The 13,017-nt window shown below is 43.7% G+C and overlaps 1 protein-coding gene across 3 annotated transcripts in view; it reads left to right on the top strand.

Annotated features, from left to right (window-relative positions):
- LOC122541306 (major histocompatibility complex class I-related protein 1-like) overlaps positions 1 to 13,017 on the top strand; it is a 40,723-nt gene that overhangs the window by 17,108 nt on the left and 10,598 nt on the right. For all 3 annotated transcript variants that reach the window (XM_087979537.1, XM_043677937.2, XM_043677936.2), the window contains exon 2: positions 11,473 to 11,733. In XM_087979537.1, the coding sequence (XP_087835663.1) occupies positions 11,473 to 11,733 (261 nt within the window). The remainder of the gene's footprint in view (positions 1 to 11,472; positions 11,734 to 13,017) is intronic.

The raw sequence follows: 13,017 nt of genomic DNA, 5'->3' as shown, positions 1-13,017 counted from the left end.
AAAAGGCTCTATGTCTCTATGATTGCGTGTTATTAGGTCACCCTGTGGCCTTTTCGACACAAAAGAGACCCAGCTTGTTGATCCTTTCCTGTTATGTATGCTTGTGCAATATTATTGTAGCCTCTACTCCCTCTCCATCCCCTCGATAATATTTTCATTATACTCAAATGTGAACAGTACTAGTCTCATAAATTCATTGAGTTAAATGTATTTTTGTTATGATCTACACATTATTATTTGGTTTGAAATACTATAATGCTTATGAGCTGTATTGAATAAATTTGGATTTCTGGCAGGTTTTCTGAAGAGGAAAGTGTTAAAGAGCCATGATAGTTCAAACATGAACATATCTGCAGAGGGCGGATGTGGGTTTCAGTTCTGATGACTCACTCAAGGGTGAAGATAAGTAACCACTAAAGTGCAGTAAGTCGCAGTTATTGATGATAGTTCAGGTCAAAATAAAAGAGACCTTAGCATGGTTATAAGCTGTAAAAATGCAACTTGGAGGGATAGAAAAAATGTATCAAGAGTACTGAGGGTTAAAATGAGCAACAAGCAAAACAATTGAGGTGACAGTTGTCATGGTTGAGAAGAGACAAAACTATGGGTTCCCTCACTGGAGAGTGAGAAGGAAGGTGGATGAAATGTGTAGTTTAGTGCAGAATTGAAGAAAATATTAGCCTCTACCTTCTTTCTCTCTGTGTCCCATTGAAGTCATAAATAGTCACACAGAAGAGATGAAAGTGATTCTATGACAGGTTTGTGCGTAGATATTGTTGCCTCTAAAGTGGTCAGTTAATCTGGTCATACAGCTTTCTCAACTGGATCTCCAGATGTGACAAAAATTACAGAATGGTGATGAATCACACAAGAGTACCATGGTGTGCTCATCTGTAGAAGCAAGAAATAAATTAGAAAGAGGGTTTTATTCAGATATACCTGATTTTCAAATCTCCCTGTGAGTTTAGAAAAATGACAAGTTTGAGACAGACACAATTTAATCTGTACCCTTAGATATCTGAACATAAAATTTGAGAGGTACATACATCAAAACCATCCCAATGTTCGACCCAATTCCCATGTTTCTGTGATAGTCCTGCATTCTCCCCATTACCTTGAGTCAATTCCAAGCTAATCCCACTGCTCTACTCTCTCCTCATCGACCTATAAGAACCCCAAATAAATCCCATTGCTCCACTCTCTTTCCATAGATCCCAAAAAATTATACTATTATACTCTCTCCTCCTATCCCACTGCTGCCTCACAGCACCTGGGTTCAATTCCAACCTCAGGCAACTGTCTGTGTGGAGTTTGCAAATTTTCCCCGTGTCTGTGTGGGTGTTCTCTGGGTGCTCCAGTTTCCTCCCACAATCCAAAGATGTGCAGGTTAGGTGAATTGGCCATGCTGAATTGTCTATAGTGTTCAGGGATGTGTAGGTTCGGTGCATTAATCAGGGGGTAAATGTAAAGTGGGAGGGTCTGGGTGGGTTAATCTTTGGAGGGTCAGTTGGACCAAATGGCCTGTTTCTACACTATATGGATTCTATGATATCCCTGTTTTCTGGAATCAGCTTTTGTCCCGGTTCTTATTTTACTAGACTACATTTGCCCCAGAAATCAGCTAAGTATCAATTTCAGGGAGGTTCATGAAGACTTGCATTCTGTGATTCCCAGCATGTTTTCTCTCCCATTTTTACTTTGCTCACCTCATTAAGTGTGCACCATGAATTCACAGGGGCGATCTTATACGATCCAGTGAAACATTTGCTGATGCTGGGACATTCTGGCATTCACAGCACTAGCAGTATGTTTATTTCTGGCTGTACCCTTTGTCAAACTCTGCCTGTCTGCTCTTCAGCAACCACTTGAGTCATTGCGGTGATCTCGATTTGCAGGAATGTGCAGAAGTGTTGCAAGAAGCTTAGGGATCTTCTTTATTCCTCAACAGTAAATGTCCCCATCTCCTCTTTGGTACATCATGTAAATTCCAACCCTGCCATTATACTCACCTTCCACCAAAGCTGATGGTCTATCACTCTCAGTATTGCATGCATTATCTTCCTTCAACTGCTTTCATCCTGTTTCCCCCAAACTATTAACCATTGCTTCACTCTGCACTTTCTAGTCACTCACTCAGGCCACCTCACAACCTTTCTTGTCTGATGACCCTGACTGACAATAGGCCCACTTGACTGTTCATTGCTGCCGAACATGACAAGCCACCTGGCTGTTTGACCATTATAAAATGTGAGCCAAAGCAAGGTAGAGAATATATGCTGTGAGTGTCCAAGTAAGCACAAGGTGAGGGAGTGTTACAAAAACAAGCTCAGAGCTCAGAGCCGATCCCCTGTTCCTGACAATGTCAATGACTGCAATGTCAAGATGCCAGTGAGCTCCAAAGTGCTGGACTGTTTTGTAAATAAGTGTTATGGTGAGGGGATGAAGCTGCTGTTTTGCCAATGGCTGAAGATGATAGGTGCAGGTGGTCGCTGGGCATGGAGTGTGCGCTGGGTTATTGTTGACCATGATGGAGGCTTGGAGAAGATGTTGGAGTGCTGCAGCCACCAAATACCTATTCAGCTTTCCATTTTTCAAACTGTCACCACCTAGTTTCTCCATATGACCTGGGAAACTCGCAATTTTAAACAAGGCAAGATTAAGTAATAATCAGACATTAATACATGAGAACAGGCCTCTTGCTGCTAACCAGCCTGACTCTCACTGAGACATTAAAACCTTGTGTGGAAGATGGGACTTTGATTTTTCCAACATTGAGGATCTTGTTTTTTTCAATTTTCACCATACGTTCTAAACTGACTTGCCTATGCCCACCTCACTCAGGGGCAGGGGAGATTCTGTCACCATTCAACATAACCCCCCCCTTCTTTCCAGTCCTGCTTGCTTTCCCTATTTCTGCACTTGCTGATGAGGTATTTCATGCAGTATCTTCTAGATCTCATGAAAGGCCAGTTACCAGAAACATTCGGCTGAATCTTTGGCTTGTTGCTCAGAGTCAGTTTCATCGAATTTCAAGGAGGAGTTCTGATTAGATTAGATTAGATTCCCTACAATGTGGAAACAGGCCCTTCAACCCAACAAGTCCACATCGACTCTCCGAAGAGTAACTCACCCAGACCCATTTCCCCTCTGACTAATGCAGCTAACACTATGGGCAATTTGAATGGCCAATTCATCTGACCTGCACATCTTTGGACTGTGAGAGGAAATCGGAGCACCCAGAGGGGACCCACGCAGATACTGTGTGCAAACTCTGCACAGACAGCCACCAAAGGCTGGAATCGATACTGGGTCCTTGGTGCTGTGAGGCAGTAGTGCTAACCACTGAGCCATCGTGCCACCCATTCTCTCCGAAAGGCCTAACGAGTCTCCTGATTCAATTATCAAATCCCACCTCATTAGCTACTGAGCCTGCTGCTGTGGTGCACGACTCATCTAACACTAGCCCACTTCTACCACTCTGCTCTTAATTCGCAGCTTGTGTCACCAAAGCAGATGACCTCGGGTCTTTTCGCATGGCTGTTTGTGGAAGCTTGCTGTGCACAAAACGGTTTCCCAATTTCCCTCATTGAAAGAATGGTTAGTAGTAAAGTGTACCCCTGCTGCAAAAAACAGTCTCCACTCCCTGGTAACTAGTGACCAGAATAATCTTTTCAGTCTGACTGGATCCAGTTATCAGACCTGCTGCAAATGAGCGTCAATAGCTAGCATCAGCACAGCGTGGTATTCAATTGCACGCCAGATTATGTTACTGTAGCAGGAGCTTCTCTGCTGGTTAAACAGTGGGTCTTTACAACATGCTGCTTGTTACTTTACTGCACGTTTACTGTGTGTTCATAGTCTCCTCAGGTAAGCAGTTCAAACAGCTGACATATGTGGATAGAATTGAAAGTTACCCCAAGATTTCAGCGTCAAAATATAGCATTGAGAGTCTGTTCAGGCTTTGAATGTTTCATTGTCCTGGGTGTGTGAATGATCCAGGGCAAGGGTCCTCTCTGTACCAGGAGTAAGAGAATTGCTGCCAGAAGTTGTGATAAAGATTCGTTTGCTAAGCTCAGGATCTGGGCAGCTGTTTGTGGAGATATATCTATTGTCAATGAAGTCTTAGAGCTGTAACTTGGAATTCGAATGAAAAGAAGTGAAGGTGAGGGGAGGGGAGAATAATTGGGAATGCTAATGGAATTTAAAGGGAGGAATGACATTATGAAGGAAACGGAGAGAAAATGTAAAATGGCAAGGTCAGGGAAAGGAACTCTGCACCACACTTGGGTGATGTTTTAAGGAATGTTTTACTCATGCCAAGGTCAAGGTCAGCATCTGAACCTGAACTGAGGAACAGAAGTGAAACCAACCCACAATTGTGGCATTGAAGTGGGGGTGGCAGGAAAGGGAGCGGGGGGGCGGGTGGGAGTGGGAGATGGTGGAAGTAGAGGGATGGGCCATTTCGGCTGAAGGGAGGGGCAAGGTTGGCTTGCATTTCAGCAGCAGCTAAAGTGCAGTGAGTTCTTTTTATGAGTGAACGTTATTCCTTTGGCTCTGACCTTCGCCGGTTCTCGGGAAGATAGTCATTGACTATGTTGAAGGCAGAAGTCAACAGGTTTCTAGATATTCTTGACATCAAAGGATATGAGATAATCTTGGGCAAATGATGTCAAAGTCGAAGATGAGCCTGAATCTGGAATTGAGGGGCTGCTCCTTCCATTTTCCATTCCACATTTTGCTTCCTACCAATTTGCTGCTTCTGGTGGTGAGGGTGGAGGAGATCTGCCACAAACATGAGTGATGATGTGACAATGCAGAAACGGAATGCATAAATGGGTCATTGTTTGTTTTGCAGGAGGTGACCGATGGTGTCCCATGAGGCTCTGTGCTGGAGCTTTGACTGTTCCCTTTTGACTTAGATGAGGGGAATGCAGGCACGGTAGCTCAATTTTCAAGTGACACAAAGCTAAGTAAGAAAGAATGCTGTGAAGAAAGCACAAGGAGCAGACTCTTCCCAGCCCCTGAACGATGCAGGGAAGTAGGGGAAATTGCAGCAGATGGCCAGCAAGCAGCATATCAATGTCAAGAGCAACAGGTTCCACTTTCCAACGAAGTGTTTAAGATTGAATGGTGAGAGGTCTACTCACTACCATCTCACTATTAGTTAAATTCACTTCAATATTACCCAGTTTCCCACTCTCCCATTTGATGCACAGAAACTGAATGATGTTAACTAATTTCTAACTAATCTGATTTAATGCAGTCAGATGCACCCTAAGTACAGTGACAAGTTTTGCTTTGCTAGCAGTACAAGCAGATCATAGCAAACAAGGGCATGCAAATCATAGGATGCTAAGACAGAGCGGGGCATACAAGGTTATGGCTGCACAGGAGGTGCACAATTCCCAACACAAAAGTCAGAACCGTTTTTTAGCAGCTCCAGCTAGCTGCTAACTCCTCTGGATGTCTGTCTTGGACACACTTGATAGGCATCAAGTGCATGGACCCCCATCTGCAGAATTTGATATCAAACTTGTATGAGCCTCACTGCACCCTCATGGTCCATCTCTGATCCACTAATAGAACTTCTCTGCACTTTAGTCTTGCACCTTTAATTGGAAGGTAACTGCAAGGACACATTGGGTGCAGGGATAGCACCCAGCACATGGACTGGACCAGGCTGCATCTTGGGGTTTGCTCAGTTGTTCTCTGAGTACTCATTGATTTTGTGTCTACTTTGATGCCTTGCCTTGCATTATTGCATTTCACATTGTAACAGCACATTTGAATGGCCCAGTTCTGCTCCTATGTCTCATCTGAGATATGGGGTATACATGTTACTGCACAGCACTGTGCTATGTCAGTTTCACAGCTACAGCATACAGCAGCAGATTTCACAGCAAACTTACTCCGAGTGCTTGAATCAAATTGCTGTGCCTCAAAGTTTAAAGGGAGTAGTCCTCAGACATGTCAAAGTTGGTGCTGGGAGCTGTCTGCTCACAGCTCAGAGGCTTGGGCATGGTCAGCCATCTGTTTGCGGCAGTCAGGATCAGGGGGTCTGTCTCACCATAGTTCAGAGAGGAAATAATGGGCAGTCCGCAGGTGGATGTCAGGGGATTCATTGGAAGGCAGCTGGGGAGTTTATCAGAGATTAGTCAGAGTCAGGTCAATCATCATTTGGGGCTGTTCCTCCACATTGACAAGGGCAGTAGGCCACTGTCAGTCCTTGAGGTCAATGGAATGAAAATGAAGGGAACACTTGGAAAGTGGGACAACTCAATACTGGGGATTGGATGCAAGTGGGCAAGCTTGGCGAAGGGAGGAATTTGGAAATATAAGCATTTGGATATTTAAACATCAATTACTTACAGTATGGAAACAGGCCCTTCAGCCCAACAAGTCCACACCGACCCTCTGAAGAGCAACCCACCCAGACCCATTCCCCTATATTTAGCCCTTCGTCTAACACTACGGGCAATTGAGCATAGCCAATTCACTTAACCGGCACATTTTTGGACTGTAGGAGGAAACCAGAGCAAACCCACGCAGATATGGGGAGAATGTGCAAACTTCACACAGACAGTTACCTGAGGCGGGTATTGAACCCAGGTCTCTGGTGCTGTGAGGCAACAGTGCTAACCACTGTGCCACCGTGCTGCCCAAATGTGCAATGAAGTGTTCGCTGTGCCTTGCTACGTGCAAGGTAAAGGAGATACCCTAGACTGTCAGCCATTGACCAGTTGCAAAGCTAGGCTACAAAGATGTTAAATGTCATGGACCCCGAGATATCCTGGCAGTGGCAAATACTTCGGCTTATGGTGAGTGGGAGCATAGAATGAGTTGGGTGCCATAAGGATATGGTGCAGAGTTAATGACGTGAGTTTGGGACAATAGCTGTATCACTCACAAAGCAATATTTTCACTGCATATGTTTGAAAATAATAAACCAAATCAAAATCAAAACCTACTCAGCTCTTGGAGTGTCTACCTAAAATGACACTTAGCCAATTTCAAATAAGATTCAGCCCAAGGAGATTGCAGACAGTTACAAATAGTTTGAGTGAGCAGGTACAAATCTGGAAGAAGGAGTATATCATCGGAAAATACGAAATTGTTCACTTTGGCAGGAAGAATAAGAAAGCAGGGTATCACTAAAGCAGAGAGCAACTACAGAATTCTGAGGCATGGAGTGATCTCAATGTTCTTATGTATGACTCACAGAAAGTTAATATACAAGTACAGCACCTAATCAGGCAGGTTAATGCAGACTATTCATGATTACAAAATAAATTAAATATAAATGCTCTGCTTCAGGTATACAAAGCTTTTTGGTGAGACCGTATCTCAAATACTGTGCGCTGTTTACTTAAGGAAGGATGTAAATACATTGGAGAGGTGTTTTACTACATTGATACCTTGAATGAGTGGCTTGTCCAATGAGGATAGATTGGAGAGGGTAGGCTTATGTTGACTGGATATTTGCATATATTGTGGGAAATGGTGTTCTTCCTCCTCCGCAACACCCCAATCCTTCCCAAAATTCACCACTTCCTTAGAACTGATTTAAGGATTGATTTTGCTCTCCTTTTCAAGCCCGCACAGGCCTCTGTCCTTGCCATCTCTCCAGTCTCATGTCCCTACTTACTATTTTCTCTGCTCCTACTCTGGGTTATGCTTACCCACCCATCTCTATTAACTATGTCCTGGTGGTTATTCCTTTAGTCTCTCATGTCCCTGCCCTTTATCAACGCATCTGCCCTAAGTCTTCCTTCCTTCTGGAAAAAAAATTCTTGGACCTTCTTGTGTCTGATTGTCCTTTTGTGGTTTCCTTTCTGTATCTCTGCATACACAAAGAATGGTGTATTAATGTGACCTGTTGCATGCAGTAAAAACGTGTCTCCCTTGAGCCTATTACACCACTCAATTATAGTTTGGCAGATCTTAACTGTGTGTAGTCACCTTGGTCCCATAGCTCTCAAAGAGGCACATCAGGCAGTAAAGAAGGCAACTAGTATGTCGGCCTTCATAGCGAGAATATACAGGAGCAGTGATGCCTTTCTGCAATTGTACAGGGTTGGTGAGACCACACCTGAAGAGTATTATGAGTAGTTTTCTGTTTCCTTATCTGAGGAAGGATATTCTGGCTCTGGTGGGAATGTAACAGGAGATTTACCAGTCTGATTCCCAGGATGGCAGGACTGATATATTAAGAGAGATTGGATTGGAAAGGACTACATTCACTGAAGTTTAGAAGACTGAGGGAGATCTCTTAGAAAGCTACAAAATTCTAATAGAACCAGACAGGGCAAATGCAGGAATGTTCCTAATGACTGGGCAGTACAGACCGAGGCGTCACAGTCTAGAGATAAGGGATTAGAACTGAGATGAGGAGAAATGTTTTCATCCAGAGAGTGGTGAGCTTTTGGAATTTTCTGCTGCAGAAGGTGCTGGAGACCAAAGTATTGAATGTTTTTAAGAAGGAGCTAGATATATTTCTTCAGGTGTAAGGGATCAAAGGGTATGGGGAAGAAGTGGAAAGAAGGAACTGAGTTGGATGATCAGCCATAATCATATTGAATGCAGCACAGGCTTCAAAATTCAAATGGCCTACTCCTGCTTCCATTTTCATGTAAACTCCTCGCATAGCAGAATTCTTGCAATCTGTTCCCAAACATGTCAGTGGCCCTCCAGCTTCAATTGTTTTTGCAGGGAATGAGTTGCAGATTTCTAGTCTCCTCGGCATGAAGTGCTTTCTAACATCATTGGTGCCTCATTCAGGGCTCACTCTCCAGAGAAAATTTCTTGATATTTGATCATTAAACGTGGGCCTCACTGGAAAAAAAAATGCGACATTTATTGTCCGCCACTATTCATTTCATCGATCCAACCTATCAAATTCTTAATCATTAAGATTTCGGAACCCCACACTCTTCACTATTGAAGGGAAACTTATTCTAATCTGTACAAGTCAGTCTCATATTTCAAAGTTCTGAACTCTGGAGTCAAATCACTTCACAAAAGAAATGAAGTTTTCCACAAGACACCAGTGATTAGACAGCAGACTATTTCAATGGCTGTGGGGCCTTTCAGGATGTCTTGAGGTTGGGTGAGGTCCAATGCAAATGTGAATTACTTCTGAACCTCCTCCTTCTACATTAGCAGGACGACACTGATGTTGGTGCAGATTCTAATATTGTCCTTTGCTTCATTCTCCTGCTCACAGAAACACAATGAACTTTGGAACTGCCTAATCTGTTGCTTCAGCCCAAGATCTTTTTTTCATGTCTGAGCAAATACTGTAGTTTATTGCAATCTCTGAATGAGTCAAGGCCAAAACGAACTTGTGTTTCTGCTTATACGGAGAATTAGGTGCTGAACTGATGATCCCTCAAGCACTGTCAAAGTTAACTTATCTTAAAGCATATTTTTAATAAATTGGCCTATATTGGACAATGTCAGAGTGATATCTTAACTGTCTGACTTATATGTACATATTTTGACATAATTTATTTTAAATTTGGGCTCTACATTTTTAGTTAGTAACCTCTCTTTTTTTCTGTGTCTGAAGTTATTAATTAACTTACATTTCTGGAGCCATGTTGTGAACTCCATTGGTAGCCTAAGTGCTTTCTGTTTACTTTAGAAGCTTATAATCTATTAAATTGGGCAGATTAGATTAGATTAAATTCCCTACAGTAGGGAAACAAGCTCTTCGGCCCAACAAGTCCATATCGACCCTCCAAAGAGTAACCCACCCAGACCCATTCCACTATCCTATATTTACCTCTGACTAAAGCACCAAACACTATGGGCAACTTAGCATGGCCAATTCATCTGACCCGCACATCTTTGGATGGGCAATTGTACCTCAAAACTTATGTTTGAAATATATGGATTTTGTTTTTGTTTTCAGGTGATCAGAAACCTAACTTCGAGGGAGATTTTCGGTCTCAATTTTAGTTTGAATGGGGAGGTTTGATAAAGTCGTTAGATAGAGATGGTTACAAAAAGCAGTGTTCCTTCAAAAGGGGAGAGTATGATGAAACCAGATTACAATACAAGCAGTGAGTTAGTGATAATCCCAAAAATGAAGAGGCGACTTGACTACATTTCAGTGTATGTTAGCTCCAGGGAGAAGCTATCAATGTTTTTAATCGAGGAGTTATGTTAGTTACCTTAAATCTATTGAAGTGTTAGGAGAAGGGCGTCTTTTATGAGAACTGTACCACGGTTGCTGTTCTACAAGGTAACTGTTTTTTTGAAATTTAGGAGTGTCTTAGGATTAATGGGGTAATTCTTTTACTGTGTGTTTAAAAGGCTCAATTTGTTTTATAAGTAAATAGATTAGTTGGCTTATTCCATTTTGCTTTCATTTCTTTAGCTTAATAAACCTCCATTCTATTGCTACAACAAATTATGCAACATTTCATGTTTCTGTCTTTATGAGAGACCACTGCAGTTACCCAAAAATGAAGCAAAAATATGATCTATCAAGCCATAACATGGACTGGGATCCGACTGGTCAAATAATAACATCAACTAGCTTCATCTATGGGAGGAGAATCATACATTTAGAATTTTCTGACATGGATGTCCGGTTTCCATTGCAAGAGAAGGCAGGAAATCCTGGCTTCCATATTGCTCTGTTTTAATGTAAATTCTCCAAATCCAACCCTTTGTTCTCTTTGAAGATGCTGATTAGTTTCGACACTCTGGTTACTAATTCAGCAAGCATTGAGAGGAGTTCATTTCCTATACCAACACACTGATAGTTCACACATTTCGAGCAGATCCTCTCAACCTTCTCTGTCTCACTGAAAATAATCCATCCGCCTTCACTGCTCCAGCCTCTATGCTCAGGAATGACCTGGGCAAAAATCTACCACAACCTTTCAATCACAACCTTGCTATCCTCCTTGACGTGCAAGGTTCAGAATGATCAAGTTTTCAAACCATGCTCTTTGGAAATCTTTGTAAGAGGGCGACTGTCTGTGTGGAGTTTGCACATTCTCCCCGTGTCTGCATGGGTTTCCTCCCACAGTCCAAAGATGCACAGGTTAGGTGAATTGGCCATGCTAAATACCCCTTAGTGGTAGGTGCATTAGTCGGGGGTAAATGTAGGGGAATGGGTATAGATGGGTTGCTCTTTGGAGGGTCGGTGTGGACTTGTTGGGCTGAAGGTCCTGTTTCCACACTGCAGGGAATCGAATCTAATCAAATACTGTGGAGTAGGTTTAACACAAAGTTAAACTGAATCTAAAGTAGGAAGGAAATCAGACGAGATGGGGATCCAGTGGAAAATTGGATCAAGGGAGAATATGATCCATGATGTTATTGATTAGCAAGCAGTCTGAGGGGGAATCTGGCTTATTCCTGCTTTTATTCTTTATGTTCAAGTTGAACATTAATCTGTGGCATACTCACAGCCAGTTCTTTTACAAACAATGGTGTTTCCTCTCTGTGATCCTTCAGATTTTCACATCCTCGCATTTTACTATGTGCTGAGCCTTGGCCAGGCTGAGCTGCCTGAGTACAGTTTGGTGGCGATGCTAGATGACCACCACATAGTCTATTTCGACAGCACCCTGGAGTGGTGTGTACCCAGACAGCAATGGATGGCACAGTCCTTCCCAAAGGATCACTGGACTATGATGACTATCACCATGGCAGGATTACATGGTCTCGTCAAAGGGAACATTGAGATATTTTACCAACAACACCGCGGAGGTTCTGGTAGGTGTTTTCACAACAATGGCGAAATAACATTGTATTGAGACAGTATCATAGTAATATCCTAAACTGTTACACACTTGATACCTGACGTGGAATTAGCTGGATGTTGTCACTTTCTGTAATACAGAAGGCATTAGTGCACAGCAAAATCAATGAAGTGGTTCACTTGCTTCTGCTTGCGTGTGTTGAGGGAGAAATGAAACTGGAAGAATTTCTGGTCGCTTGTGTGAGCAGAGAGAACCTTGATTTAAGTAATCAAAATGATGGCGTTTCTGACAAAGCAACACACACAGTACTGACCTTCAGACAGTGAAGCAATCTTCAGTACTCCATGTCAAAACATGCAACACTCATGCAGTACTTTACTGTTGCTGTGAAGTTGCACCTTTCCCGAGTATCGTTCAGTTCACAGTACAGCACTCCCTCAGTACTGACCCTCTGACAGTACAGCACTCCCTCAGTACTGACCCTCTGACAGTGCAGCACTCCCTCAGCATTGACCCTCTGACAGTCTGGTACTTCCTCAGTACTGACCCTCTGACAGTGTGGCACTCCCTCATTACTGACCCCCTGACAGTGCGGCAATCCCTCAGTACTGGCCCCCTGACAGTGCAGCACTCCCTCAGTACTGACCCTCTGACAGTGCGGTACTCCCTCAGTACTGACCCCCTGACAGTGCAACACTCCCTCAGTACTGACCCTCTGACAGTGCGGTACTCCCTCAGTACTGACCCTCTGACAGTGCGGTACTCCCTCAGTACTGACCCTCTGACAGTGCAACACTCATTCAATACTGACCCTGTGACAGTGCAGCACTCCCTCAGTACTGACCCCCTAACAGTGCGGTACTCCCTCAGTACTGACCCTGTGACAGTGCAGCATCCCTCAGTACTGACCCTCTGACAGTGCAACACTCCCTCAGTACTGACCCTCTGACAGTGCAACACTCCCTCAGTACTGACCCTCTGACAGTGCGGCACTCCCTCAGTACTGACCCTCTGACAGTGCGGCACTCCCTCAGTACTGACCCTCTGACAGTGCGGCACTCCCTCAGTACTGACCCTCTGACAGTGCGGCACTCCCTCAGTACTGACACTCTGACAGTGCAGCATTCCCTCAGTACTGACCCTCTGACAGTGCGGTCATCCCTCAGTACTGACCCTCTGACCGTGCGGTAATCCCTCAGTCCTGACCCTCTGACAGTGCGGTATTCCCTCAGTACTGACCCTCTGATAGTGCAGCATTCCCTCAGTACTGATTGTCTGACAGTGCGGTATTCCCTCA

The sequence above is a fragment of the Chiloscyllium plagiosum genome, unplaced genomic scaffold, assembly GCF_037043375.1.
Source record: "Chiloscyllium plagiosum isolate Xiang-an unplaced genomic scaffold, Cpla_swu_hap1 HiC_scaffold_35, whole genome shotgun sequence".
Classification (NCBI taxonomy): Eukaryota; Metazoa; Chordata; class Chondrichthyes; order Orectolobiformes; family Hemiscylliidae; genus Chiloscyllium; species Chiloscyllium plagiosum.
This window is presented reverse-complemented; position numbering and strand designations above follow the sequence as displayed.